General features: G+C 51.9%; 2 protein-coding genes across 2 annotated transcripts; one reads left to right on the top strand and one right to left on the bottom strand.

Annotated features, from left to right (window-relative positions):
* Positions 1–1,774: 1,774 nt before the first annotated feature.
* On the top strand, positions 1,775–5,708 carry LOC308581140 (heme-binding protein 2-like). The gene is made up of 7 exons (XM_081183641.1): positions 1,775–1,797; positions 1,922–2,006; positions 2,639–2,711; positions 2,807–2,930; positions 3,600–3,730; positions 3,831–3,994; positions 5,314–5,708. Exons 2-7 carry the CDS (start codon positions 1,936–1,938, stop codon positions 5,396–5,398), a joined length of 648 nt encoding a protein of 215 aa, XP_081039767.1. The 5' UTR covers positions 1,775–1,797; positions 1,922–1,935; the 3' UTR covers positions 5,399–5,708.
* An 8,267-nt stretch (positions 5,709–13,975) lies between these two features.
* LOC308580690 (uncharacterized protein) lies at positions 13,976–21,136 on the bottom strand. Its single transcript, XM_081182711.1, has 5 exons — positions 21,028–21,136; positions 20,556–20,729; positions 19,602–19,688; positions 17,177–17,263; positions 13,976–16,276 (listed from the first exon to the last, which is right to left on the bottom strand). The coding sequence occupies exons 1-5, from the start codon at positions 21,119–21,121 to the stop codon at positions 15,039–15,041; spliced, it is 1,680 nt and encodes a 559-aa protein (XP_081038837.1). The 5' UTR covers positions 21,122–21,136; the 3' UTR covers positions 13,976–15,038.
* Positions 21,137–25,486: the final 4,350 nt, after the last annotated feature.

Below are 25,486 nucleotides of genomic sequence, written 5' to 3' on the forward strand. Positions count from 1 at the left end.
TTTGTGGCCCCGAACACAGTTTGTATATTTCTACACCAGCTTCCCAGCCCCCACAAAACCTACTGCCATTTGGGAACCTCCACCCAGAGGCTGATGTTCATAGAACCCTAGAATTGTACAGCTGGAAGGGGGACCCCCAAGGTCTTCTAGCCCAACCCCCTGTTCCCTTGGTAGAGGTAGAGATTCTTAATCTCAGGGTTGTGGGTTTGAGCCCCACGTTTGGCAAAAGATTCCTGCATCGTGGGGAGTTGGACTAGACGACCCCCGTAGAGCCCACCCAAATTCTGCAATTCTATGAAGGCAGGACTCTCAGCTAAAGAATAACACAACTGCATAGAGATTCTTGACTTGTTTTGCTTATTTATTAAATTTGTATACCACCTGTCATCCGTACCTCTCAGGGCGGTTCAGAGCCTAAAGATACAAGATGAAAACACAAAATACATAATAAAAACAATAATGAAACAGAACAATAGCTGCCCCTCCAACAAAGACATTGAAAAGGATATAAACTGTTAATCATTCAGAGGCCTGGTTGAAGAGGAATGGGGGCACAACAAAGGCGCCAGGCGGACCTCCCTGGGGGGAGCATCTCAGAAGTGGGGGGCCAATGCAGAGAGGGCCCTGCTCTCCAGTTGCCGCCCTCTGGACCTCTCATGGACAAGAGGATGGTCACGGCGTCCGGGTCACTTCATATGGGGGTCGGCTGGCCGTATGTCTGGAATTTTCTGGACAGAGCTGGGATTCGGCCATCAGAAAAAGTGTCTGGGTGGAATTCGCTTAAATGTCTGGGAAAATCCAGATTTATGGCAACCCACGTCGATTTGGGCGGATTTCCTTAAAAAGAGCTCCAAGGCTTCATTTTGGAAGGGGGGAGATTCTGCAAAAAAAGAGAGTAGCTCCTTTGGCAAAAATAGCTCCACAACTGTGTCCAGATTTTGAAATCTGGCAGCCCTATATGGAGGGAGACAGTCCCTGAGGTGTTGCAGTCCTGAGCCCTTTAAGGCTTTCAAATGTTGAATTGGGACCGGAAACTAATGGGCAGCCAGTGCAGTTGGACCAGAATCAGTGTGAGATGCAACCTGCCCAATTCTGCGCCGGCTGAAGTTTCTGAACTGTCTCCAGAAGCAGCCCCATGTATAACACATTGCCGTAATCCAACCTAGAGATCACCGGAGCGTAAAGGTAAAGGGACCCCTGACCATTAGGTCCAGTCATGACCGACTCTGGGGTTGTGGTGCTCATCTCGCTGTGGCCAGCATGACTAAGCATGGCGAACCAGAGCAGCGCACAGAAATGCCATTTACCTTCCCGCCGGAGCGGTACCTTTTTATCTACTTGCACTTTGACGTGCTTTCGAACTGCTAGGTTGGCAGGAGCTGGGACTGAGCAACAGGAGCTCACCCTGTTGCGGGGATTCAAACCGCTGACCTTCTGATCGGCAAGTCCTAGGCTCTGTGGTTTAACCCACAGCGCCACCCGCGTCCCCGGAGCATAGACACCCAAATTTAAGTGATCCTGGATAGGGGCTCGGCTGGGCCAAAGCATGCCAACCTGTGCCAACCAGCGCAGGCCAGGCCCCAGCATGTGGCTGTTTTTCCAGCTTACAAAACTCTCCCGTTACACAAGGCTGCATTCTTGGGATTGCGCCAGGGGATCCTGGGGAAGGAGGAGGGGAGTTTCATAACCGACCCCCTCCCTGGGGCGGGACCACGAAATGCCTTAAATTCGGGGTGGATGTGATGGGAGCATCTTCGACAGGAGAGAAAGCCTGGAAAACCCACAGATTGAGGGAAGGTAGGTCGGGGTTCAGTGGGGCAGAGAAGGCCGGGGGGGTGCTCTGCTCAGGGAGGGTGGGGTTCTGGGTCTGTGCCTCCGTCGCTGGGTCTCCTAACCCATTGGGGGGTCTCTCCCTCTCTAGCCCCCATCCCAGCAATGCTGCACACCAAAGCTGCCCCTCTGCCGCTGCTCCTCCTCCTGGTGGGGTTTGGCGCCTGTGAAGAGAGGTAAGCGAGATGGGGGGGGGATTGGCGTATTGCCCCCCCGAATCCTTGAAAGGGACTCCCCTGGGTCATCTAGTCCAGCCCCCTGCAAGGCAGGAAGCGCAGCTAATCATAGCCCCCCTCCCCACTTCGCGAGACCAGCTTTCTTAAGCATGGGTAGGCAACCTAAGGCCCAGGGGCCGGATCCGGCCCAATCGCCTTCTCAATCCAAGCCGCAGATGGTCCAGGAATCGGCTTGTTTTGACATGAGTAGAACGTCCTTTTATTTAAAATGCATCTCTGGGTTGTTTGTGGGGCACAGGAATTCGTTCATTTTCCCCCTTCAAAATATAGTCCGGCCCCCCACAAGGTGTGAGGGACAGTGGACCGGCCCCCGGCTGGAAAGGTGTGCTGGCCCCTGTTCTAGAGAGTCGTTTGCCCCCCTCTGGCCAGGTCGTCTCCCTGGAGAAACTGTGCCGAGGACCTGGATTCCAGTCCCGCTCCTCGGGTCAGAGAAGGGCAGAGCTGGGAGGGGTCCCAGGGGTCATCTAGCCCACCCCGTTCAGGGCAGGGATCTCAGCTCCAGCATCCCTGGCAGATGGCCATCGGCTGGATGTGCTGCCACCCCCCATTCAACACCCCCCCCCCTTTTCCAGGGAAGTGTCTCCCTGCAAGAAGGGCCGCGAGTGCTTCTCCTACACGCTCGTCTGCAACGGCTCCGGCTACGAGGTGAGCGACCCCCACCGCCCCCACCCCCTTGCTCAGTCGGGGGGACGGACCCCCGGCCGCATCTTGACCCCCATCTCCCCCTGCCCCCTTGCCAGGCTCGGCGCTACCCGCCCTCCGTCTGGGTGGGCACCCGCGTCAGCGACGGCTCGGCTTACCTCCCGGCCCTGATCCACGGCTTCTGGCGGCTCTTCCGCTACATCCAAGGGAAGAACGCGGCGGGTAAGGGGGCCTCGGGGCGTGTGCAGAAGGCTGGGCTCCCAGATAGACTGCCTCTGGGACGGGAGGCTCCATGGGGCCAAAACTGGGGAAGACTCTTGGGGCGCCTGGAAGTTAAACCTCTTCCCTGCGCCGGAGGCTGAGCTCTGTCCATGGGGCTTGGGGGTCTCGGAAGAGCCAAAGGGATGGCCGCGGGGGGGGGATACCTTGGCTCCCCCCTCCCCCAATATAGTGCCTCCATCCATCCAGGCTCCTGGATCCCCAGGAGAGGCTGGGATGGACAAGAGGTGAAGAAATGGCTCCTTCAAGACACCCCCCCCCAAATCCACCCAGCTGGAGTGGGGGGGATGGGGGGGGGGCTTCCGAGCCAGGAGAGCCCCCCCGGGCTGCTTGCCCCCCCCCAAATAGACTTTCCTGCTTTTGCAGCCTCTTTTCCCCGATGACAGATGAGGGAGTGTCCCATGTAATGAATGAAACGCCTGCGCAATTGGGGGGTGGGGGTTTCAAGGGGGCAGGTGTGGAAGCGCCCCCCCCCAAAGCAGCCCAGGCAGGAAAGGGGACGCCGCCTCCCGCCCTGGTGGGGGACCCGGGATTGTGGTGGAGGGAGGGGGTGCGTGCTTCTTCAGGGCAACCCTCCCCCTGTGACTCTCCCCCCTTCCCCCCTCCCCAAAGGGGCCCACATCCCCATGACCGGCCCGGTGCTGACCCGAGTCCGGGACGACCCGGAGAGCCGCGAGTTTGAGATCTACTTCATGCTGCCGGAGGCCTTTCGGGGGGACCCGCCCGCCCCCACCGAGGAGACGGTAAGAGGGGGGCCCAGGGGTCGCCCCGCTCCCCCCCCCCCGCCGTGGCGGCTGCTCTCCAGACTGAGCTGCGCTTTTCCTCCTCCCTCCTCGGCGCCAGGTCTTCATTGAGCGCTTCCCGGAGCTGCGCGTCTTTGCGCGCGTCTTCGGCGGCTGGATTACGGACACCAACCGCTTGGCACAGCTGCGCTACCTGGACGGGCAACTGAGCGCCCACGGGCGCCTCCTGCAGGCCGGCCGGCACTACACCGCTGGCTACAACAGGTGAGAGGGCAGGGCCTGCGGGGGCTGACCTGCGGAACTCGCAGCCTCAAGATAGCGGGCGCCTGCCGGGAGGAGAGAGGGGTCTCAGTCCAGCATCAGGTCCAATAACAACAACAACAACAACAACAACAACAATAATAATAAGTTATTATTTATGCCCCGCCCATCTGGCTGAGCTTCCCCAGCCACTCTGGGCGGCTCCCAACCTAGTGTTAAACACAATACAGAATTAAATATTAAAAACTTCCCTAAACAGGGCTGCCTTCAGATGTCTTTTAAAGATAAGATACTTGCCTATTTGCTTCACATCTGCTGGGAGGGCGTTCCACAGGGCAGGCGCCACTACCGAGAAGGCCCACTGCCTCTAACCTCACTTCTCGCAGGGAGGGAACCGCCAGAAGGCCCTCGGAGCTGGACCTCAGTGTCCGGGCTGAATGACAGGGGTGGAGACACTCCTGAAGTAGTGTCTACTGGGCCAAGGCTGTTTAGGGCTTTCAAGGTCAGCAGCAACACTTTGAATTGTGCTCCAAAACGTACTGGGAGCTAATGCAGATCTCTCAGAACCGGTGTTATGTGGTCTCAGTGGCCGCTCCCAGTCATCAATCTAGCTGCTGCATTCTGGATTAATTGCAGTTTCCGGGTCACCTTCAAAGGCAGCCCCACGTAGAGCGCATTGCAGTAGTCCAAGTGGGAGATAACCAGAGCATGCACCACTCTGGCGAGACAGTCTGCAGGCAGGGAGGGTCTCAGCCAGCGTACCAGGTGGAGCTGGTAAACAGCTGCCCTGGACACAGAATTGACCTGCACCTCCATGGACAGCTGTGAGTCCAAAATGACTCCCAGGCTACGCACCTGGTCCTTCAGGGGCACAGTTACCCCATTCAGGACCAGGGAGTCCCCCACACCCGCCCGCCCCCTGTCCCCCCAAAACAGTACTTCTGTCTTGTCAGGATTCAACCTCAATCTGTTAGCCGCCATCCATCCTCCAACCGCCTCCAGGCACTCACACAGGACCTTCACCACAGGGGGGCTGCCTCTGAATAGCCGCTGGCTGCGGGTAGGGGAGAGCAAACAGGACCGAAGGGCTAGGATGACCTACTGGTTAGAGCGGTCTCCCAGGAGACCAGGGTTCAAACCCTGCGGGGGCCATGGGGCTCGGTGGGTGGTACTGCCTCCCTGGCAGGGTCCCGGTGAGGAGGACCCCCTGACTTCCTACTGGGTTGAGGGGGGGCTGGGTCTCCTCGTTGCATGAGGGAGGGGTCCGGACCCCCGTCTTCCTGGAGCTCACCTACCCCTCTTTCTGCCTCCCTCCCCCACAGCCCCATGGAGATTTTCAACAGGCGCAACGAAGTCTGGCGAGTGGCGGAGGGAGAGCTCAGCTGCAGCCCCACGCTCCAGGAATAATTATTTGCGACCCCCATCGAGGACGCCCGCTCAACCTCGTCTTCTTCCTGCTCCCCAAAGAATGGGGGCGCTGGAAGGGGCCACCAAGAGGCCATGTAGTCCACCCTCTCCTTGCCAGCAGAGCCCGAGGTATCTCTTCATGCTCCACGTGAACTGGCTGCCACCCCCACCCCCGTCCCGACCGTTGAGGAGACGTTCACTCCCCCCCCCCGAGGCTGAGAGGGGGGGTCCTTTTGCACCTCTCTGCAAAAATAAGACATATCACGCAGGAATCACCCATGAAGGAAATAAATTGCATTAGCAAAGGAAACTTGGCAGAGGTTTTTGTTCATGCGAGCCAGTGAGGATGAGCCGAAAGACGGTTTCCCCTTGGAAAGATCCCTTTGTAGAGTGGGGCGGGACCCCCAAGTCTGACCCCCTGCGGCAGGGCAGGAAGCGCCCCTCTTGCCAACGTTGCCCTGAGCCGGGATCTCGCAGGTCAGCTCTGTCCTGATCCCAACACCGCCCTGCTCTGCTCTTGCTTTCCATTTTGGATGTTGGAAACATACAGGTGAAATTCGAAAAATTAGAATATCGTGGAAAAGTTCCTTGATTTCCATAATCCAACTTGAAAGGTGAAACTAACATATGAGATTGACTCGTGACATGCAGAGGGAGATATGTCAAGCCTTGGTTTGTTATCATTGCGATGACCATGGCGTACAGCTGATGAAAAGCCCCAATTAACAATCTCAGAATATTCTAATTTTCTGAGATATTCTATTCAAGGAAATCAGCAAAACAAGTATTGCAAATCAAGCAAGATTGGATCTCTGAGAAGCAGATCTCGCTTTGCATGTCATGAGTCGATCTCATATACTAGTTTCACCTTTAAAGTTGAATTACTGAAATAAATGAACTTTTCCACGATATTCTAATTTTTCGAGTTTCACCTGCATATCCTTGGAACAGTTCAATCTGCAGAGTGGACTGTCCTGTGCATTTATCAATTCATTTCGGAGGTCCTGGGATGATGGGTTCTATTCTGCAGAGCGGGACCTGAGAAGCGAGAGAGAGAAGCTCAGGGGGGACGTGGGGCCAGTCAGTCCCTGTCTCTCAGCCTAAAATGCCTCAAAAGATGGATTGTTAACACTGATAGAAGTGACATCTGAAAAATATACCGCAGTGGTTTACAGCAAAAGAAAAACCAACATAGTAACACCACAAAAAGTTGAAAACTATCTCAAGGGGAGAAGACATCCCTTTTGGGGGTGTCTTCTGAATGGGCTGCCAGGAGAAGGCGCCTGAGTCTGATTCTCCAGTGGCAGAAGGTTCCCCAGGACACTCAACGTAGCTCAAAGGCCGAGGAGAACTTCCTGGAGCAACTTTTGGGGAAAGGGGAATACATATAACCGGGATGCCGTTAAATAACAATAAGAGGGTTGGGGGGGAAGGGTCTCCAGCCGGCCTGCCCCTTATTTTGAATTGGGGGGTGAGGGGCTAAGAAAAGGCCTCCCTGAAAACCAAGGGGGAAAGCAGGTGCTGAGCAGGTGGAAGGGCTGATTTCTTCGTATTTGATAGGCATTTCTTTTCAAAATGGTGCTTTTAAAGTGGGGAGGGGGTTGGAGGTGGCGCTGAGCTTGGCTTGTCCCTGTTACAGACGCAGCTGCCTCAATGCAAGAGGGACCCCGGCCACCCTTTCCCCGAGTTTCCTGCCAGAAACCCAGTTTCTCCGGGGCTCCCAGAACCACATGGAGGCAGGAGACCCATTTCCCGCCCCAGAGCAGGGCTGGACCAATCAGAGGCCTCTCCATTGGGCAGCTGGCCAATCCCCTTTCAGGTTCCCCGGGGCCTCCTCCTCCTCTCCTTCGCCCGGTTTCCTGAGGGAGTTTTCCCCCCCCTGAGTTTCCCTCATGGCTGCTCCCCCTCCCAGCTTCTCCTTCATCCTTCTTCTTCCTCTCCCCCCCCCATTATTTGGGGCAGCTGGATTCCCCCCCCCCCCCGTGGCCAGGCCGGCCCAGGAGGAGCCCAGGGAGGCGGCAGGGCCAGGAGAAGAAGGGGTTTCCCGCCCTTTTCTGAAATAGGCGGGAACGCCATTTTGTTTTTCCCTGAGGAGACGCCATGGCTCCCCTGTGGGCCTCGGGGGTCCCACGCTCTCGGGGTCTCTCCTCCTCCCGGAGGAGGAAGGAGGGCGGCACCTTGGGTCCTCAGCCGCCTCCCTGCCATGATGGCTTGGCCTCCGCAGGGCAGCCTCTCTCCCCGCCATGTGGGCCCCACGGAGGAGGCCAGGCAAGCGGCCTTGGGGGATCCGCCGGGGTCTGCGAAGGGGGCCAGGAGACAAAAGGCCCAAGGAGGAGGAGAAGAATAACAGTAGTAGTAGTAATAATAATAATAAGGGCTTTATCCCCTCAAAGGTGGAGGGTTCCCTCAGGGGAGTTTGACCCCGGAGCAGCATCCTTGGTCACCCCAAGAGTCAGCGCTAGGAGAAGGGCTCCACCTGCAGGAATAGGGGAAAGGCCAGGCTGGAGAGTCCCCTGCTGGCCCCTCGGGGTCCCAGGAGCCCTTTCTGGGCGGCCCTCACTTGCCCCCCAAACGGGCTAAGACGTCTGTTCCTCCGCTTCAGGCAGTAGTTCAACAGGAGAACTACTCTCACTCCGGATCCCTGTGGGCCTCTGGGGAACTGGCTGAACTGGGGTCCTCCCAGTCCAGCGCAGACAAGAAAGAGAGGAATCCCTCAGAAGAGGAAGAAGACTTTGGATTTGATATCATCATCCTTTTTTATTTGTATGCTACCTTTCCACAGTTAAAAAAACAATGCTCCGGGTGGCTCACAGCATAACAAGGTTTACATACAGTGGTACCTCGGGTTACAGACGCTTCAGGTTACAGACTCCGTGAACCCAGAAATAGTGCTTCAGGTTAAGAACTTTGCTTCAGGATGAGAACAGAAATCATGCTCCGGCAGCGCGACAACAGTAGGCCCCATTAGCTAAAGTAGTGCTTCAGGTTAAGAACAGTTTCAGGTTAAGTACAGACCTCCGGAACGAATTAAGTACTTAACCTGAGGTACCACTGTAATTACACAAGTTATAAACAATAAAGAAACCACATAAAAACATACACAACCAAATGGGAAACAATTTCCACATAAATCAAAATCTAAAACGAAGAATACAGCATTAATATCACAGTTTAAAATGACATAGGTAAAAAATAACAGCAACTTAAACAAAAAACAAAACAAAACGGAGCCCTCTGACCAGCGGCAGCAGCGGCAGCACCTGGCCATCAGGCCCCGTTCTAGGCCAGGGGGTGAGTGGCAGGACTGGGGCCTTCAGGCGCTGAGCAGGGGAGTCCTCCCGCTTTACAACAACAACAACAACAATTTATTTATAGCCCACCCATCTGGCTGGGTTTCCCCAGCCACTCTGGGCAGCTTCCAACAGAACACGAAAATACAATAACCTATTAAACATTAAAAGCTTCCCTAAGCAGGGCTGCCTCACTACCCGAAGGAGTCTCAAAGCGGCTCACAATCTCCTTTCCCTTCCTCCCCGCAACAAACCCTCTGGGAGGTGAGTGGGGCTGAGAGACTTCAGAGAAGTGTGACTGGCCCAAGGTCACCCAGCAGCTGCAGGTGGAGGAGCGGAGACGCGAACCTGGTTCACCAGATTATGAGACTACCGCTCTTAACCACTACACCACACTGGCTCTCCAGTGGAAGCCATTGCGGAGAAGAACGGGACTTGGCTGTTCTCTGCTGAGGGTCTCCTGCCTTTCTTCCAAGGCTTCCTGGGGGTGCCATGGCCAGAGGAAGACACAGCCCCCCCCAAAGGGCCCTGGGGAGCAAGCAGAGCCTGCCTCAGTTTCCTTCCCCAAGGCCTTGGGGGAACCTTGGGGTGCGGAAGGAGGGACCCCATATGGAGCTCAGACTCCTGGCAAGTGGGGAAAGGACCATGAAATGGCGCTTTCCAGGTGAGTCTTGGAATCGCCCCCCAGTTCCAGGGACTGATCCGCCCTGGCTTCCTCCTCGGAGGTCCCTTCCGAAGGAGAAGGGGTCCCAGGTCTCCACGGGGGAAGCATCCCTGAGACCTGCGTTCGAGGCCTAGGCTTTCGCCTTTCAGGCTCTGGCCACTTTCTCTGTGGTGTTTATGGGAGCTGTAGAGATGGGTCACATGCAGACAGTACCAAGTTTAAGAAGGATCCCTTGAAAAAGATGGGCTCTGGTTCGGAATATCCCCCTCCCCCCACATCTGCACACTCAACTTCACGGCAAGAAAATTTGTTTTAAAATTTGTTGCCGATTCATTTTTTGAAAGTTTTAAAGAGTTGTTTCTACCAATAATTATAATGTTCCAGTCTCATTATAGATCACTTTCAGATTTATTTCTAAATCCAGTCATGTATATATAGGTTCCTAGACTGGAGGTTACCCACAGAAACCCACAAGAAAAGGATGAAGTCTCGAAGTGGAAAGAAATACAAATGTGTCTGCAAAGAATCGCATCCCAAAATGTGTTGCCACAGAAACTAGGGACATGGAGATGCTTTCCTGGCAGTGAGACAAAATGTCATGGCTAAAGTCTTGAGGGCAGAAACTGGAAAATACTGGAAAATACTATGTCTGCAAAGTGTCCTGAAGTTTTTTTTCAGTAAGACAGCTGAGAAACCCTTAGTCAAAAGTTCTTCTTTGGCCAGTGAACTTTGCCTCTACGTGATTTATTGGGAACCAGATGCATCGGCTCCAAAGAAGCTTCTGCAGCGCCTTGGCATTGAAGACCCAGAAAAAGAGACGGAGGGGAATGTGTGGGTCACAAGGTGGGAGTCGTTGGAAAGGAGTCGCTGGGAGAGGCATAAGGTTGTGTTGAGCAGGCGAGGGAAGAGCAGGAGGAGAGAGAAAGAGCCCCAGGGAATAGTTTTGTGAGCAGCACTGAGTGAATTCCGGATCCATGGTTTCTGGGTCAGGAGACCCGTGGTTTGCAGGCCAGTTGCCTGTCGTTTTAGTTGTAGGCAGGGATTGCCTTTAGATTCCTCCGGTCCGATCCGTCAGAGTTTGCCCAGAAAGGACTGCGAGGGGCACCTGAGTGTTAGACTGAATACTGTTAAGATATTCTTTTTCTCTCCCCCCCCCCTTTGTCCCTCTCTTGTATCTGTTTGTCAATCTCCTTGTATAGCTTGTTATTGAGCAACCCCCCCCCCCCGGTATAAAAGGGAAATGGGAGCTCAACCCTCCAAGCACCATAGCTGGACTCCTCCTGGCAACAAGGCTTCCATCAAGCCTCTTTGCCCTAGAGAGGATTCTGATACGCCTCTCCAGTTTGTCATCTCCAACTGGAAAAGTTTAAAGGGGCGAAAGGGTCTTTCCAAGTCCAAATTGAGAGAACTTTGTAACTTTTCATGGGTGGCTTTTACCCATCACCTAGAGGCAGGGTCTCAATGGCCCTTCAAGGCTCTTTTAACGTTACGAAGATGCAAGCACTTAGATCCTACTCAGCTGATGAAAAACCCCAACAGCTTTACTAGCTAAATGCCTTTGTGGAGGCCCACAAACTCTTTAAATGTAAGCAAGCACAGATCGCTCGGCAGATGGCTGTACTGGGAACCGCCAGACCCCCTCCTTATAATGAAATCAGGATGCAAGAGTAACAGTTAGATAGGTCACTCATTTCCTTTTACTTTGTTTAGTCATTTAGTCGTGTCCTACTCTTCGTGACCCCCTGGACCAGAGCACACCAGGCACTTCTGTCTTCCACTGCCTCCCGCATTTTGGCCAAATCCATGATGGTAGCTTCGAGAACACTGTCCAACCATCTCGTCCTCTGTTGTCCCCTTCTCCTTGTGCCCTCCATCTTTCCCAACATCAGGGTCTTTTCCAGGGAGTTTTCTCTTCTCATGAGGTGGCCAAAGTCTTGGAGCCTCAGCTTCACGATCTGTCCTTCCAGTGAGCACCGAGGGCTGATTTCCTTAAGAATGGAGAGGTTTGATCTTCTTGCAGTCCATGGGACTCTCAAGAGTCTCCTCCAGCACCAGAATTCAAAAGCATCAATTCTTTGGCGATCAGCCTTCTTGATGGTCCAGCTCTCACTTCCATACATCACTACTGGGAAAACCATGGCTTTTACTATACGGACCTTTGTTGGCAAGGTGATGTCTCTGCTTTTTAAGATGCTGTCTAGGTTTGCTTTTACTGCCCTGAACCAATGGGACCCCTGCCAGCCGGACCAGGAGCCGGGCTGTAGCCCGGGGAATCCTGCCCCCGATCTCTCCCCAAACCTACAAACCCGAGCTCAGAAAAACCTTCTCCAGAATGCGCCAGGAGGGAGGGGGGAACAAGCTAATCCCGACCCCAATGCTCTGCCTGTGGGGGCTCCTTCAGAGGAGGAAGTTGAAGAACCGATCTCTAGGCAAGCTCACCACAGAAATAACTTAAGTCAATGGAGAAGTAGAGGCTGTGCTCCCCCTCAGAGCACTACCCATACCCCCGGCAAGAGCAGGAGACCCGCCTCGCATGGTTTTCACCCACCAGTCTTTCCTCACCTCCAATTTAATGAACTGGTCAGATAAAATGCCTTCCCTCCGAGATGACCCCGATAAATGCCACTATCTTTTCCACTCATAATCCAACGTGGACTGAGGTGCACATGTTGTTATGAGCCCTTTTTAATGAAGCTGAGAAGAGGGAAATACTGGTGAAGGCAGAGGAAGCTTTGAGCAGACCTGCCTATCAAGCAGACAGACCCACTGATATGCCCCCTTTGACAGCCCGAAACCTCCTGAATGACCCTGCCTGGGATTATAACATAACTGGGGGTATATGGGGTTTGAAGATATTTAAGAAAGCTATCTTGGATGGCTTGCAAGCTGCAGGACTGGACTAAAGTCCAAGCCATCCTACAAGGACCCGATGAACACCCTTCCAATTATTATACCCAGTTGGTGTCCGCAATCAGAACCTGGGGTGGGATCGACCCTGAAAGTCCAGAACATGAAGTTATTAAGGGATTCTTTAAAGACCAAGCAACTGCCAACATACAGAAGGCGTTAAACGCACACCTCGGCTATGACAGGAAAATGATAAATGAGTTCCTCTCTATTGCCAAGTCAGTTTCTAATTCAAGAGATGAACGACAAAGGAAGGACCAGAGGGGAGAATCCCCACAAGTGCTAGTTTACGCAACCGGGGTTCCCCCTTCTAGCGAAAGGCAGAAGGGAAGGAAACATGAACAGCCAGACAGATGTGTCTGTTTCCATTGCAATGAGGAAGGACACATCAGAAGGAACTGCCCATTATTAACCGGACACCAAGAATCCAGGCCCGGGAGATCAGACTATAAGAGAGGCAAGGACACTGAGGCCGGAATACAGGGAACCGGCTAACCCCAGGCTCAGGGAACTCCCCCTGATTATGGGTCCTCCCAAATGCAGACCCCAAGGGCGTTTCCTCCTCCTTTACCACGACCTAGGACTCTCCCCAAGAACACCAATCCTTTCAACCATCCAAACCGCCCTGCAACCCTTCCCACGAAATGGTAGTGCAGGAATAAGATGACTATTGACAATCAGAAACAGATCCCGCCTCTTTTCCTTTCCTTTGCCCTATCCTACAACCATCATCCTCGGATCCTATCTGCACCATGCAGATAGACGGACACTCTTACGACTGTCTGCTAGACACGGGGGCCACCTATTCTACTCTCACAAATAGACACTTGACCCCAGGAGAAGAAACCAGGACTGTAATGGGACTGGATGGGATTCTTAGAGTTTGTCCCTTTTCCAAGGCTGCCAAAGTGTCAGTCGGACCTTTGTCCGTTAGGCACACTTTTTTATTAACTTCTAGCCCCGTCAACCTTTTGGGGAGGGATCTGCTTTGTAAACTAAATGCCACCATCCAGTGTGGACAGGAGGGGATTTACCTGCATATGCCCAATGAATCTATCTTCAACTTCCAAGGAATCTTACAAGAGATGGATAATAAAGATCTGGATCTTCCCCCTGAGCTCCTAAATGGGGTCCCCCCCGGCTGTGGAGAACTGAATCTACATCGGTTGGACTTCTGAAGTCCGCCACCCCAGTAGAGGTGAACTACAGGAAATACCTGCCTTTTCCCTGTACCAAACAATACCCATTACCAAAGGAAGCAATAGAAGTACTGCGATTGAGGAATTCTTAAAAATGGGAGTCGTAGTTCCCTGAGCTTCTCCTTGTAACACCCCCTTTCTCCCTGTCCGCAAGCCCCACACGAACCCTGCAAAAGGGTGCTTGGTTCAGGACTTGAGACTTGTGAACTCCTTTGTCATTCCCTGCCATGCCGTGGTGGCTAATCCTCATCACCATCTGAGCTCAATTCCGGAGGGAACGTAGTTTACTCTGTCATTGGCTTATGTTCCGCATTCTTCAGCATCCCAGTGGATGCCTTCACCTGGCAAACCAGACAATTAACATGGACTATGTGCAATCTCCAGCAATATTTTCCGCTATACTAAATCAGGATCTGCTAGACGTTACCCTTCCAAAGGGGTCCACCCTCCTTCTACACGTTGATGACATCTTACGATGTGGGTGGGACTTAGAATATTGTAAGCTGGATGCCATAGCTCTTCTCACGGCATTAGCACATAAAGGACACAAGGTATCCCCAAAGAAAATACAGTATTGCCAAAGGGAAGTAAAATACCTTGGTCACATCCTAGGAGAAGGAACCCGTGCCTTAACAACCAGTGACCAACCCTTCCCTCTGGAAGCGGGAAACCATGAACTCCTCTTTGTCCTCTGGGATGTACTCATGGGGAGGGGGAAAGAAGGAGCTGGCCAGGTGGAACAAGACACTCAGGTTACCACCACAACTCCTCCCTCAGCCCCTCCTTTTTGTGATGTATCAATGATGTAGCTCTGATATAGTCTTAGGGGTGTAGCGTGGGGGATTAGTAGCTAATAAAAGGTGGGGTCTTCTTTTGTTTGGGGCTTCCATCTTGCTTCGTCTTGCAGTGAGTTGGAGTCCTATCGCGACAGTCTCAATAAAGACCAAGCCTACTGGCTGCTGTTTTGCTCCAATTTTCCTGGTTGGTGTCCTTGCTTTTTGTCCAAAGGAGCCCTCGAATTTCTCCGTTAACATAAGCAAAGAACCAAATACTTGCAGATCAAATTATCTCATGCAAGAGATTGTATCCAAACAGGACTCGTGTCTTCCTATATGCCAGGAAAAGAAATTGCTGCTGATTTGTTGTCAAATGTTGTTAACAAAGAGCAACTGACTATTTATAAATAAAGTGCACATGAGCTAAATATGCGGCAATGGTTGTCATGAAAAGGGATAGGATGCTAGTATTTTCACTCTCCCATTTCTGGATCATGTGATCCTTATTTACATTCCACACTTCTGGAAGTGTAAGAACGGAAACTCAGACACAGAACTTCCGTTCTTTGTGCTTTTGTTTTTCATCTCTTTGTTCTGTCTCCCAGACAGACAGGATGTCGGTGTGAGCTGCTCCTCACACTGTTGCTATATTCTACATTATGATTTGTGTTGTTTTGATTTGATACACAGCAATAAATAGTGATACTACATACTTCCCACAGCTCAGCTTTCATTTTCTCTGCTGTTTGCATGCTCATATGAGCAGATAGGAGTCACTGAGAAACAGGACTGCTGCCAAACACTTCATGGGTGTCCTGTAACCAGAGAGGGAGGCCTCCATAATGGTTTCTCCCCTGTATGAATTCTTTGATGGGTCTTGAGATTCGAGCTTTGACTGAAGCTCTTTCCACATTGGAAGCACTGATAGGGTTTTTGACCTGTATGTGTTCTTTGATGGGAAGTGAGACTATCCTTTCGATTGAACCTCATCCCACATTCCAAGCACGGATAGGGTTTCGTCCCGGTATGAATTCTTTGATGGCAAGTGAGACTGGAATTGTGACGAAAGCTCTTTCCACATTCCAGGCATTGATAGGGTTTCTCCCCTGTATGAATTCTTTGATGGGAAGAGAGCGTAGTCCCCTCCAAGAAGCTCTTTCCACATTCTAAGCACTGATAGGGTTTCTCACCTGAATGAATTTTTTGATGGGCAGTGAGACTTGGCCTGAGAATGAATCTCTTTCCACATTCGAAGCACTGATATGGTTTCTCCCCTGAATGAATTTTTTGATGGGAAGTGAGATGCGCGCTTTGACTAAAGCTCTTTCCACATTCCAGGCATTGATAGGGTTTCTCCCCTGTATGAATTCGTTGATGGGAAGAAAGCTTAGTCCCCTCCCGGAAGCTCTTTCCACATTCTAAGCACTGATAGGGTTTCTCCCCTGTATGAATTCGCAGATGGGAAGTGAGACTCTGCCTGTGACTGAAGCTCTTTCCACACTCAAGGCATTGAAAAGGTTTCTCCCCTGTATGAAATCTGTGATGGGAAACGAGACTCAGCTTGTAAATGAAGCTCTTTCCACATTCGAGGCATTGATATGGTTTCTCCCCTGTATGAATTCTTTGATGGAAAGTGAGATAGATCCCCTGGCTGAAGCTCTTTCCACATTCAAAGCACTGATAGGGTTTCTCCCCTGTATGAATTCTTTGATGGGAAGTGAGATGGGAGCTCTTTCTGAAACTCTTTCCACATTCGAAGCACTGATAAGGTTTCTCCCCAGTATGAATTCTTTGATGGGAAGTGAGATGATCCTTCCGACTGAAGCTCTTTCCACATTCTCTGCACTGATACAATTTCTCCCTACTCTGTTCTCTTTCGTGTGAAGTGAGGCTGTCCCTCTGAATGAAACTCTTTCTGTGATGGGAGGTGGACTGGGAGCTATGACCGATGTTCTCTCCACACTCTGAATATTTATAAGACTTCTCTGATATGTGGATTCTGTTGACTTCCCCCTTGTTCTCCCCTTCCAATTCATCACCTTCTGCAATGAAGAGAAGTTAATTAGCGCCTGAAAAACAAATGGAGCTCCAGATTATTGAACAATGTCCCCCCCCCCCATCTCACTGCGAGACTTGAGAGTGCTCTGTTTCGGCCTCAGGAGGACATCCTTAAAGTCTAACTTAATGTCATTGTCAATGTGTGGCATCTTCAACCCCCCAGCATTTGAGTACGCCTGCGGGGCGCCTGACTCTCTTGAAACCGGTGGGGCACCACTGCCAGCATACTGTGACAGGAGTGCAGATGACACAGAATCATCAAACCCACCACCTGACCCCTCCCCCAGCAATGCACTGCCATGTCAGTGTAAGTCATGCTAACTCTGCATCGCTGCCCCGGACCCTAACCCCACTCAGAGCGAAGGGGACGTGGTTCACATCCATTATTGAATGAAGTTAATGAATGCTTGTGATAGAGGAAGAACTGAAGGGAGTTAGATGTGAGGCCTTTCTATAGTTTTCACTTCCTTAGTTGGCTGGTATTAACTGACACATTGCTTGGTTTTTAGCTGGGATAGATTTTGTTCTGGCTCAATCCTGGAATCCACTCCATCTCCAAGGTCAGTCATCTCTTTGGTCAATCAAATGCAAACAGAAGCCAAAACAACAAGCCTGACAGAATTTACATCAACTTCTCTAAAAACCCTGAAGCTGGCATTTAAGAAGGCCTGGGTGGTTCAGAGAAGCCTGGTCACTGTTTTAAAAGGCATGACTAGACGCAGAACATTCACAGAGGAAACAGTTGATATCCCTCCATTCTGGGTTCACGGTGGGGGATGTTAGAATCCCAGTTGCTCTTGGTCTCCATCCAAATAGTGAAGGTTCATCATATAGAGGTATGAATGGAATTGCAAAACTGATCTTATGATCTAACGGATTTTTACCAAGAGGGTCCATGATCCCAGGATTCTCCTCCTTTACTTCCTTATGTAGAACTCTCTGGTCAGGATCCAGAAACGTCCACACCTTGTCTGTAAAACAAACAGCAACATACTCCTGACTATTATATATATGTGAACCTAGGAGCTCAAAGGGGTGAATGTTTGCATCCTCCTTCAGAGCGAAAGTCATGAATTTGGTCCCCCTCTTTCTGTTGTTCTTTTTTGTTATTTATCTCTGTTTTATTGTTGAGTGTATTAAGTAGTTTATGTTTTGTTTTCTTACCGTTAGTGCTGATATTATATTATTAATTGTTGGCTATTGGTATATATTTGAGCCTACCCTTTCAGAATCCTTTTTACTGTTGATAGAACTACTTTACACCTTTTTCTCTTTTTCTCTCTTCCTTTGAATATTTTCAAATATTAATTATTTAATTGGGAATACTTAAAGTTAATTTCAGTGTGTATAACGGGTAGAGTCTGCCTTATATATATTTAGATATGCAAGAATGTTAATTACTCATATATTTCATAATCCATATGTTAAATATACGCATGGTTAATATATGACTCAGGTTGGAGCGATAATAATTTTCAGTATATTTGGTCTATATTAGGCCTTCCAAACAATTTTGCTAAAGATAAAATAGAGGACAAGGAAGCTTACAGATTAAAGTCATAATGAGAATTATAAGTATGAATGTCAAGGGGTTAAAGGAAAAGAAAAAAACAAATCCTAACACTCAAATATCTACAGTCATTAAAGGCTGATATAGGTCTATTAAAGGAAACACATTTGACAGAACAAGGGGCTCAAACTTTGAAATGCCAATGGGTAAAAGACGTTATTTCAACAAACTCAGACGAAAATGCTAGGGGAGTCACAATTTTATTTAGGAAAGGCTGGCCTCATGAAATACAATATATAATAAGAGAGAAAGATGGCCGGTGCTTAATAATTGTAATTAAAACAGAAGGGACAGAAATAGCAATAGTAAATGTCTATGCCCCAAACACTGATGACCATAAGTTTATTCACAACTGCTTTAAGAGATTAAGCTTTCTATCTTATGAGCACTTGATAAGGGGTGGAGACTTTAATGAAATTTTAGATTCACAGATGGATACCACCTCAGTAGCCAGGAAAAAAAGGACAAAGGTTAGAGAGACAATTAATAACTAAGTGGAATTTAGTGGGATCATGGAGATTGCATCACCCTAAGGAAAAATCATATACATATTTTGCAGGAATTCATAATACCCAGCACAGAATTGATTTTTTTTCTAACATCAGCATTACATCCCTTTACTAGCCGATGTGACACTGATATTCCCATTATAGTTAATCACTCAGCAGTAATACTGGAATATAATTTATCTGAAACCCAGGAAGGTATGAGGAGATGATATCTTAATATATCATTAAAAAGGTAAAGGTACCCCTGCCCGTATGGGCCAGTCGTGTCCGACTCTAGGGTTGTGCGCCCATCTCACTTAAGAGGCCGGGGGCCAGCGCTGTCTGGAGACACTTCCGGGTCACGTGGCCAGTGTGACGAAGCTGCTGTGGCGAGCAGGCACCAGCGCAGCACACAGAATCACCGTTTACCTTCCCGCTATAGAGCAGTCCCTATTTATCTACTTGCACTTTAGGGTGCTTTCGAACGGCTAGGTTGGCAGGCGCTGGGACCGAACGACAGGAGCTCACCCCGCCGCGGGGATTCGAACCGCCGACCATGCGATTGGCAAGCCCTAGGCACTGAGGTTTTATCCACAGCGCCACCCGCGTCCCATTAATGTATCATTACTAAATGGAAAAAAAACTTCATTCAATATATAAGCCAAGAAATACAAATATATTTTAAAAATAACTCCAAATTGGAATGGGAAGGATATAAAGCTTACATCAGAGGGAAGAGAATATCCTTCTCTGCCAACAAAGCCAAGCTGCAAAGATTAAAGTAAAATAATCTAAACATTTCTTTAAAAACACTATGGGGTGATATGGAAAATAATACATCTGAGGGTACATATGAAAGAATACAACAACATTAGAACTGAATAATATACTAGCTTAAAAAATTGAGTTCAGCCTACTAAGCCTAAGACAAATATACTGGGAACAGGGAGAATTGCATGTCAACGCAAATTAAGAATGGATAAATAGGAAGAAATCTGGAATGAATATTTAAGCAATAAGGTGGATAGAGGTGGGAAGTGGGGGGAGGAGAGAGAGGTGGGAAAATATTGTTAAAAGGGTGCAGTCACAGGTATATCAGTGTATTTAAATCTGAATTGTCAAATTGTGTTATTATTGTTATTATGGCTTTTGTTGTACAGCAGTGTCTTTTGCGGTTGCTGTTTGTATAGAAAAAATGATTAAATAATTTTTTTAAAAAAACTGATCTTATGATCCAACAGGGAGTTTTACCGAGAGGGTACATGATCCGATGATTCTCCTCCTTGACTTCCTTATGCAAAGCTCTCTGGTCAGGATCCAGCAACGTCCACGTCTCGTCTGTGAAAGAAACAGCGACATCTTCATCTGAACACTCCCCATCAGCTGTTGCCTCAATCTGGTTGGTCTAAATTTAAATGTATACGTAAATCTCTTTCTTCCCTTTGAATCCCCTCCCATTTTCATGAGGAGACCAACTCTGTATTGTTTCATTGGTGACAGAAGAGGAATAATGACTATTGCTCAAAATTAATCTAGGCACAAGAGCCGCAAGAGCTCCAGTCTAGGCATTCAGTTCTGCGATGTTGAATGTTCTCTGCTCTCTCCTGTCCCCCCCCCTTTCTTCAGTTGAAAGCAATTAATGAACCCAGAACTCATACCCTGACCACTAATGATGAACCATATGTTATAGATATTCTGGCAAATTTATTCTGCTATTTTACATAGAAATGACATGAGAAGACCTGGCCTACATAATTGTATTATTTATTAGTCCTATGATCCTTGTTTTTAAAAGCAAATAAAAAGTTATTCCAAAAAGAAAAGAAAAAACCAATAAACGGGGGCCTCATCTGCGTTCAATCTACAAAGCAGGATCAGATTAAAGAGTCGTGGCCTCTAGTGCTGCGCGATGGATCAGTGAGTTTTCTGCCATTGGCAGGGCATCCAGATCACAGAACTGGTTTTAGACATTTTGAGCTGCCAATACATTGTGTTGGGCGGGGAGCTGTGATCTATTCCCTGCTCAAATTGCCTGCAGGAGACAAAGGTGCAGGCAGGCAGGCAGGTAGGGGAGCCCGAAAAGGTGCCCCCCTTGTCCATCTCCATCTGCCTGCCTGCCTCCCCCCCACCCCCTAGCTGAGCAAGCCCCAATTCCTCTCTGGCTCCATCCATCCAGGTCCCCATCTCCCCTCCCCTGGGACTCACCAGATCTCTTGGAGGTCCCTGGGAGGGAACGCTCAGAGGTTGAGAGGAGGGATGCAGGAGACAACCTGACCAGGTCATGCGTCCATCTTCCGTCTTCCATCTCCTCTAGCTTCACAGGCTCTGTCTCACTCATCCTTCCTGAGGAGTCAAGGAGCCAAAGGAAGCTGCAGGGTCCTGGGAGAGAGGAAGAAACAAAGGGAGCCTCAGAGAAACTCCTGCCCTAGATATTCTCCTGCCCCTAACAGAAGCCCCATTTCTAAACTTCTCCAGTGGTTCCAATTTCACCTGTTTGCTCCTCACCCCACTTCGTAAGGCTGGCAGGGTCTGCATAGTAGTGACCTGAGAGTACATCCCCTCGAACTCAGTGGGGCTTATGGACAGAAGTTGGTGCCAAACCCAGTCACCTTCCTGTCCCTGAGCCTGAAAACTGCAACCCCAGAGCATGGGCAGGAAATAGACGAGTAGCCATTACCTGTAGGTTCCCCCATGCTAGGTGCTTTGTATAGAGAGCCCCGCTGACGCTCTTTGAGCTCCCTCATCACAAGCCAGGCAGGTGTTGTGGCCATACAGTGCTACCTCTGGTCACATACTTAATTCGTTCCAGAGGTCTGTTCTTAACCTGAAACTGTTCTTAACCTGAAGCACCACTTTAGCTAATGGGGCCTCCGACTGCCGCTGCACAATTTCTGTTCTCATTCTGAAGCAAAGTTCTTAACCCAAGGTACTATTTCTGTGTTAGCGGAGTCTGAAGCCTTTAGTGTATGTAACCTGAAGCGTATGTAACCTGAGGTACCACTGTATTTGCCGCTGTCTGGGGTTGCATGGGGACCAAATCTGTATGTGGAAGCAGAGGAGCTGGTGATGCCACATTTCTGAATAATCTTGAGACTAATACACCACTCCTCCATAGATATTCCCTGTGCTAATACACCATTTTTGCAAGTCTCCGGTCTCGAAATGTGGCCCCCACCCTGGCATGGAAGCCACCCAAGTACAGTCATACCTCGGGTTGAATATGCTTCAGGTTGAGCGCTTTCGGGTTGCGCTCCACGGCAACCGGATCCTACGCACCCAACTTGTACCTAAAAATCTGCCCAAGCCTGCACCAGAGAATTGCAGAGTTGGAAGGGACCCCTGAGGGTCATCTAGCCAACCCCCGGGGCAGTGCAGGAATCTCAACTAGACCATCCCTGACCGAGGGCCACCCAGCCTCTGCTCTAAGGCCCTTCTTTGCATGCCTCCTCCACCAGAGGTCTGGGTGGCGGCAACACAAAAACGGGCCTTTTCTGCCGTGGATCCCCATTTGTGGGAGACTCGCCTGGCCCCTTCCTGACATCTTGAGGTGCCAGGCAAAAACGTTTCTCTATAACTGGGCCTTTGGCCGGTTGACATGCCTCTGAAATATGTTTGTGGGAGGAGAGATCATCGGTTTGTTTTTGTTTTATTATGCATTTGGTGTTCTGAGTTATTTACTAGAAACTACTTCTCTAGAATTAGACACAGATTCTCATAATGCCAAAATCAACATCGTGACATAATACATTAAAATGTAGCTTTTCAGTTGACCCCCCAAGTCCAGTATGTACAAAATACAGCCCCTATTTTGTCAGTGCCGTAGTACATTCTTTCCCACTTTCTTGGCTCTTGTCTTTTTCTGTCTGGTGTCTTCCCTAGAAGAGTAGCATGAGACGATCTTCGAAGTGATTGGGATCAAGATGGTCGGGTTGGCAGGCGAAAAAGACTGGCCCTGAGAGATGCCGCCCAGGCGGACAAGACAAGGGTTTCCCCTTCCTCAGCTGTGCAGAGGGCGAAATCATTTTGGCATGTTTGCAGGGACTGGGAGCTTCCATCGGATCACTGTAATGGATTCCTTTGAAGGGATTTCTGCACCAGGTAAAGGGATTTTGGGCCCCCCAATTCCCCCCCCCCAAGACACCCAAGGTGGCGAGTTTACCCAAAGCAGGAAGAGGTCCTTGCTGACCTCCAGGCGAGGGGGGAGCGAGCCAGGGAGCGCCTCCCTCCCCCCCTTCCCCGCCTTGCTTTGGCCCCCTGGATCCCTCCGCCCCTTCTTCTCCGCCCCCTTCGCTGCTGCCTGACTCTCCGCTCCCCGACTTGGGGGTCTCTCCCCCCCCCCAGGCATGATCTGAGCAGGGACCCCCATGCCCCCTCCCTCCCCCCTCCCTCCCCTTGCTTTGGCCCCCTGGATCCCTCCGCCCCTTCTTCTCCGCCCCCTTCGCTGCTGCCTGACTCTCCGCTCCCTGACTTGGAGGTCTCTCCCCCCCCAGGCATGATCTGAGCAGGGACCCCCATGCCCCCTCCCTCCCCCCTCCCTCCCCTTGCTTTGGGCCCCTGGATCCCTCCGCCCCTTCTTCTCCGCCCCCTTCGCTGCTGCCTGACTCTCTGCTCCCCGACTTGGGGGTCTCTTCCCCCCCCCAGGCATGATCTGAGCAGGGACCCCCATGCCCCCTCCCTCCCCCCTCCCTCCCCTTGCTTTGGGCCCCTGGATCCCTCCGCCCCTTCTTCTCCGCCCCCTTCGCTGCTGCCTGACTCTCTGCTCCCCGACTTGGGGGTCTCTCCCCCCCCCAGGCATGATCTGAGCAGGGACCCCCATGCCCCCTCCCTCCCCCCTTCCCCGCCTTGCTTTGGCCCCCTGGATCCCTCCGCCCCTTCTTCTCCGCCCCCTTCGCTGCTGCCTGACTCTCCGCTCCCTGACTTGGGGGTCTCTCCCCCCCCAGGCATGATCTGAGCAGGGACCCCCATGCCCCCTCCCTCCCCCTCCCTCCCCTTGCTTTGGGCCCCTGGATCCCTCCGCCCCTTCTTCTCCGCCCCCTTCGCTGCTGCCTGACTCTCTGCTCCCCGACTTGGGGGTCTCTCCCCCCCCCAGGCATGATCTGAGCAGGGACCCCCATGCCCCCTCCCTCCCCCCTCCCCCGCCTTGCTTTGGGCCCCTGGATCCCTCCGCCCCTTCTTCTCCGCCCCCTTCGCTGCTGCCTGACTCTCTGCTCCCCGACTTGGGGGTCTCTCCCCCCCCCAGGCATGATCTGAGCAGGGACCCCCATGCCCCCTCCCTCCCCCCTTCCCCGCCTTGCTTTGGCCCCCTGGATCCCTCCGCCCCTTCTTCTCCGCCCCCTTCGCTGCTGCCTGACTCTCCGCTCCCCGACTTGGGGGTCTCTCCCCCCCCCCAGGCATGATCTGAGCAGGGACCCCCATGCCCCCTCCCTCCCCTTGCTTTGGCCCCCTGGATCCCTCCGCCCCTTCTTCTCCGCCCCCTTCGCTGCTGCCTGACTCTCCGCTCCCTGACTTGGAGGTCTCTCCCCCCCCAGGCATGATCTGAGCAGGGACCCCCATGCCCCCTCCCTCCCCCCTCCCTCCCCTTGCTTTGGCCCCCTGGATCCCTCCGCCCCTTCTTCTCCGCCCCTTCGCTGCTGCCTGACTCTCCGCTCCCTGACTTGGGGGTCTCCCCCCACCGCGCATGATCTGAACATGCCCCTCCCTGCCCCCCTGGGAGCCCCTTCTCCCCATGGCACCCTCAGGGGGGGGGGAGAGAGGAGACTCACCGAGGCAAAGGCGAGAGAAGAAGGAGGCAGGCAGGGAGGGAGGGGGAGGGAGGGAGGGGCTTCTGCTCTGGAGGACCTTGCCCCCTCCCCCTCCACTTCCCGTCCTCTCTAGGACTCCAGCTCTGCTCCTTTTAACCCTTGCCAAGCCGAGTCCTCCCCCTGCCTTCACTTTTCCCACATCCCACCAGACTACCTGCAAGGGAGACGGGGGGGGGTCCATGGGGGGGTTGCCTTGGCTCTCCCCCTCCCCCAACATCCCAAGGAAAGGCTGGGAGGGAGAAGAGGCGAAGGCTGCCTAGTGGCGGGAGGTGCCTTGGGCTCAGCAATGGCTCCCTCCAGACACCCCCCCAAGAAACACCCTCCAGCTCAGGGGGGGGGAGGGAGGGGCTTCTGCTCTGGAGGACCTGGCCCCTCCCCCTTCACTCCCCGCCCTCTCTAGGACTCCAGCTCTGCTCCTCTTAACCCTTGCCAAGCCGAGTCCTCCCCTCCCTCTCCCTGCCTTCATGAAGTTTTCCTGCTTCTGCGCCTGCGCTCTAGGGGCTGCCCCCCTTCCCTCCCTCTGCCCCAAGGAGCCCACATCCCACCAGACTACCTGCAAGGGAGACGGGGGGGTCCATGGGGGGGTTGCCTCGGCTCTCCCCCTCCCCCAACATCCCAAGGAAAGGCTGGGGGGGAGAAGAGGCGAAGGGCTGCCTAGTGGCGGGAGGTGCCTTGGGCTCAGAAATGGCTCCCTCCAGACACCCCCCCAAGGAACACCCTCCAGCTCGGGGGGGGAGAGAGGGGGGGGCTTCCCAGCCAGGAGACCCCTCCCCCTCCCCAAAATACGGGTTTTTCTGCTTCTGGAGCCGCTTCTCAGAGGAGGAAGAGTCCCGGGCGAGGAAGGGGGGGGGGCAGGAGTGGAAGCCAGCAGGGGGGCGCATGGTGCTCAGGGGGGGGCGGGCCCTCCCTCTGGGACTCTTCCCAGTTCAGAGCCAGAGGGACCCCTGCCACCCTTTCCCCGCGTTTCCTGCCTGAAAACCAGTTTCTCCTGGTGTAGCGGGAAACCCCCCCCCCATCATTCAGTTTGTACAAACTCCACACACTCACACTCACACACTACAAACGCTGCGCTTCTGTGATAAATTCATAGAAAATCCTCCATACACCGGATCTGCACTGTTCCGTTTTTATTTTACTCCATATGACAAGGACTATCAGAGGGGGGTGGCTTGGTTTCTGGTCAGCCATAATCTCTTCACCATCCCAGCACATCCACAGGAGCCCTGCCCAGTTTCTATGTCAACCCTGATGGTCCCAGACAGAAGACAATCAAGATCACAAAGAACTTGCATATGGGAGTGGATTCAGCATGGACTGAGACAAAGGACAATGATC

This window comes from Podarcis bocagei, assembly GCF_964188305.1.
Source record: "Podarcis bocagei genome assembly, chromosome: 2".
Taxonomy (NCBI): domain Eukaryota; kingdom Metazoa; phylum Chordata; class Lepidosauria; order Squamata; family Lacertidae; genus Podarcis; species Podarcis bocagei.

Coding starts and splice junctions, on each gene's coding strand:
- LOC308581140 (XM_081183641.1), top strand. CDS start 1,936: ATGCTGCACACCAAAGCTGCCCCTCTGCCGCTGCTCCTCCTCCTGGTG. Junction 2,007..2,638: donor TTTGGCGCCTGTGAAGAGAG/GTAAGCGAGATG, acceptor CCCCTTTTCCAG/GGAAGTGTCTCCCTGCAAGA. Junction 2,712..2,806: donor GCAACGGCTCCGGCTACGAG/GTGAGCGACCCC, acceptor CCCCCTTGCCAG/GCTCGGCGCTACCCGCCCTC.
- LOC308580690 (XM_081182711.1), bottom strand. CDS start 21,121: ATGGCCACAACACCTGCCTGGCTTGTGATGAGGGAGCTCAAAGAGCGT. Junction 19,689..20,555: donor AGGGACCTCCAAGAGATCTG/GTGAGTCCCAGG, acceptor TTTCTTTCACAG/ACGAGACGTGGACGTTGCTG. Junction 17,264..19,601: donor TCGGATCATGTACCCTCTCG/GTAAAACTCCCT, acceptor TTTGTTTTACAG/ACAAGGTGTGGACGTTTCTG.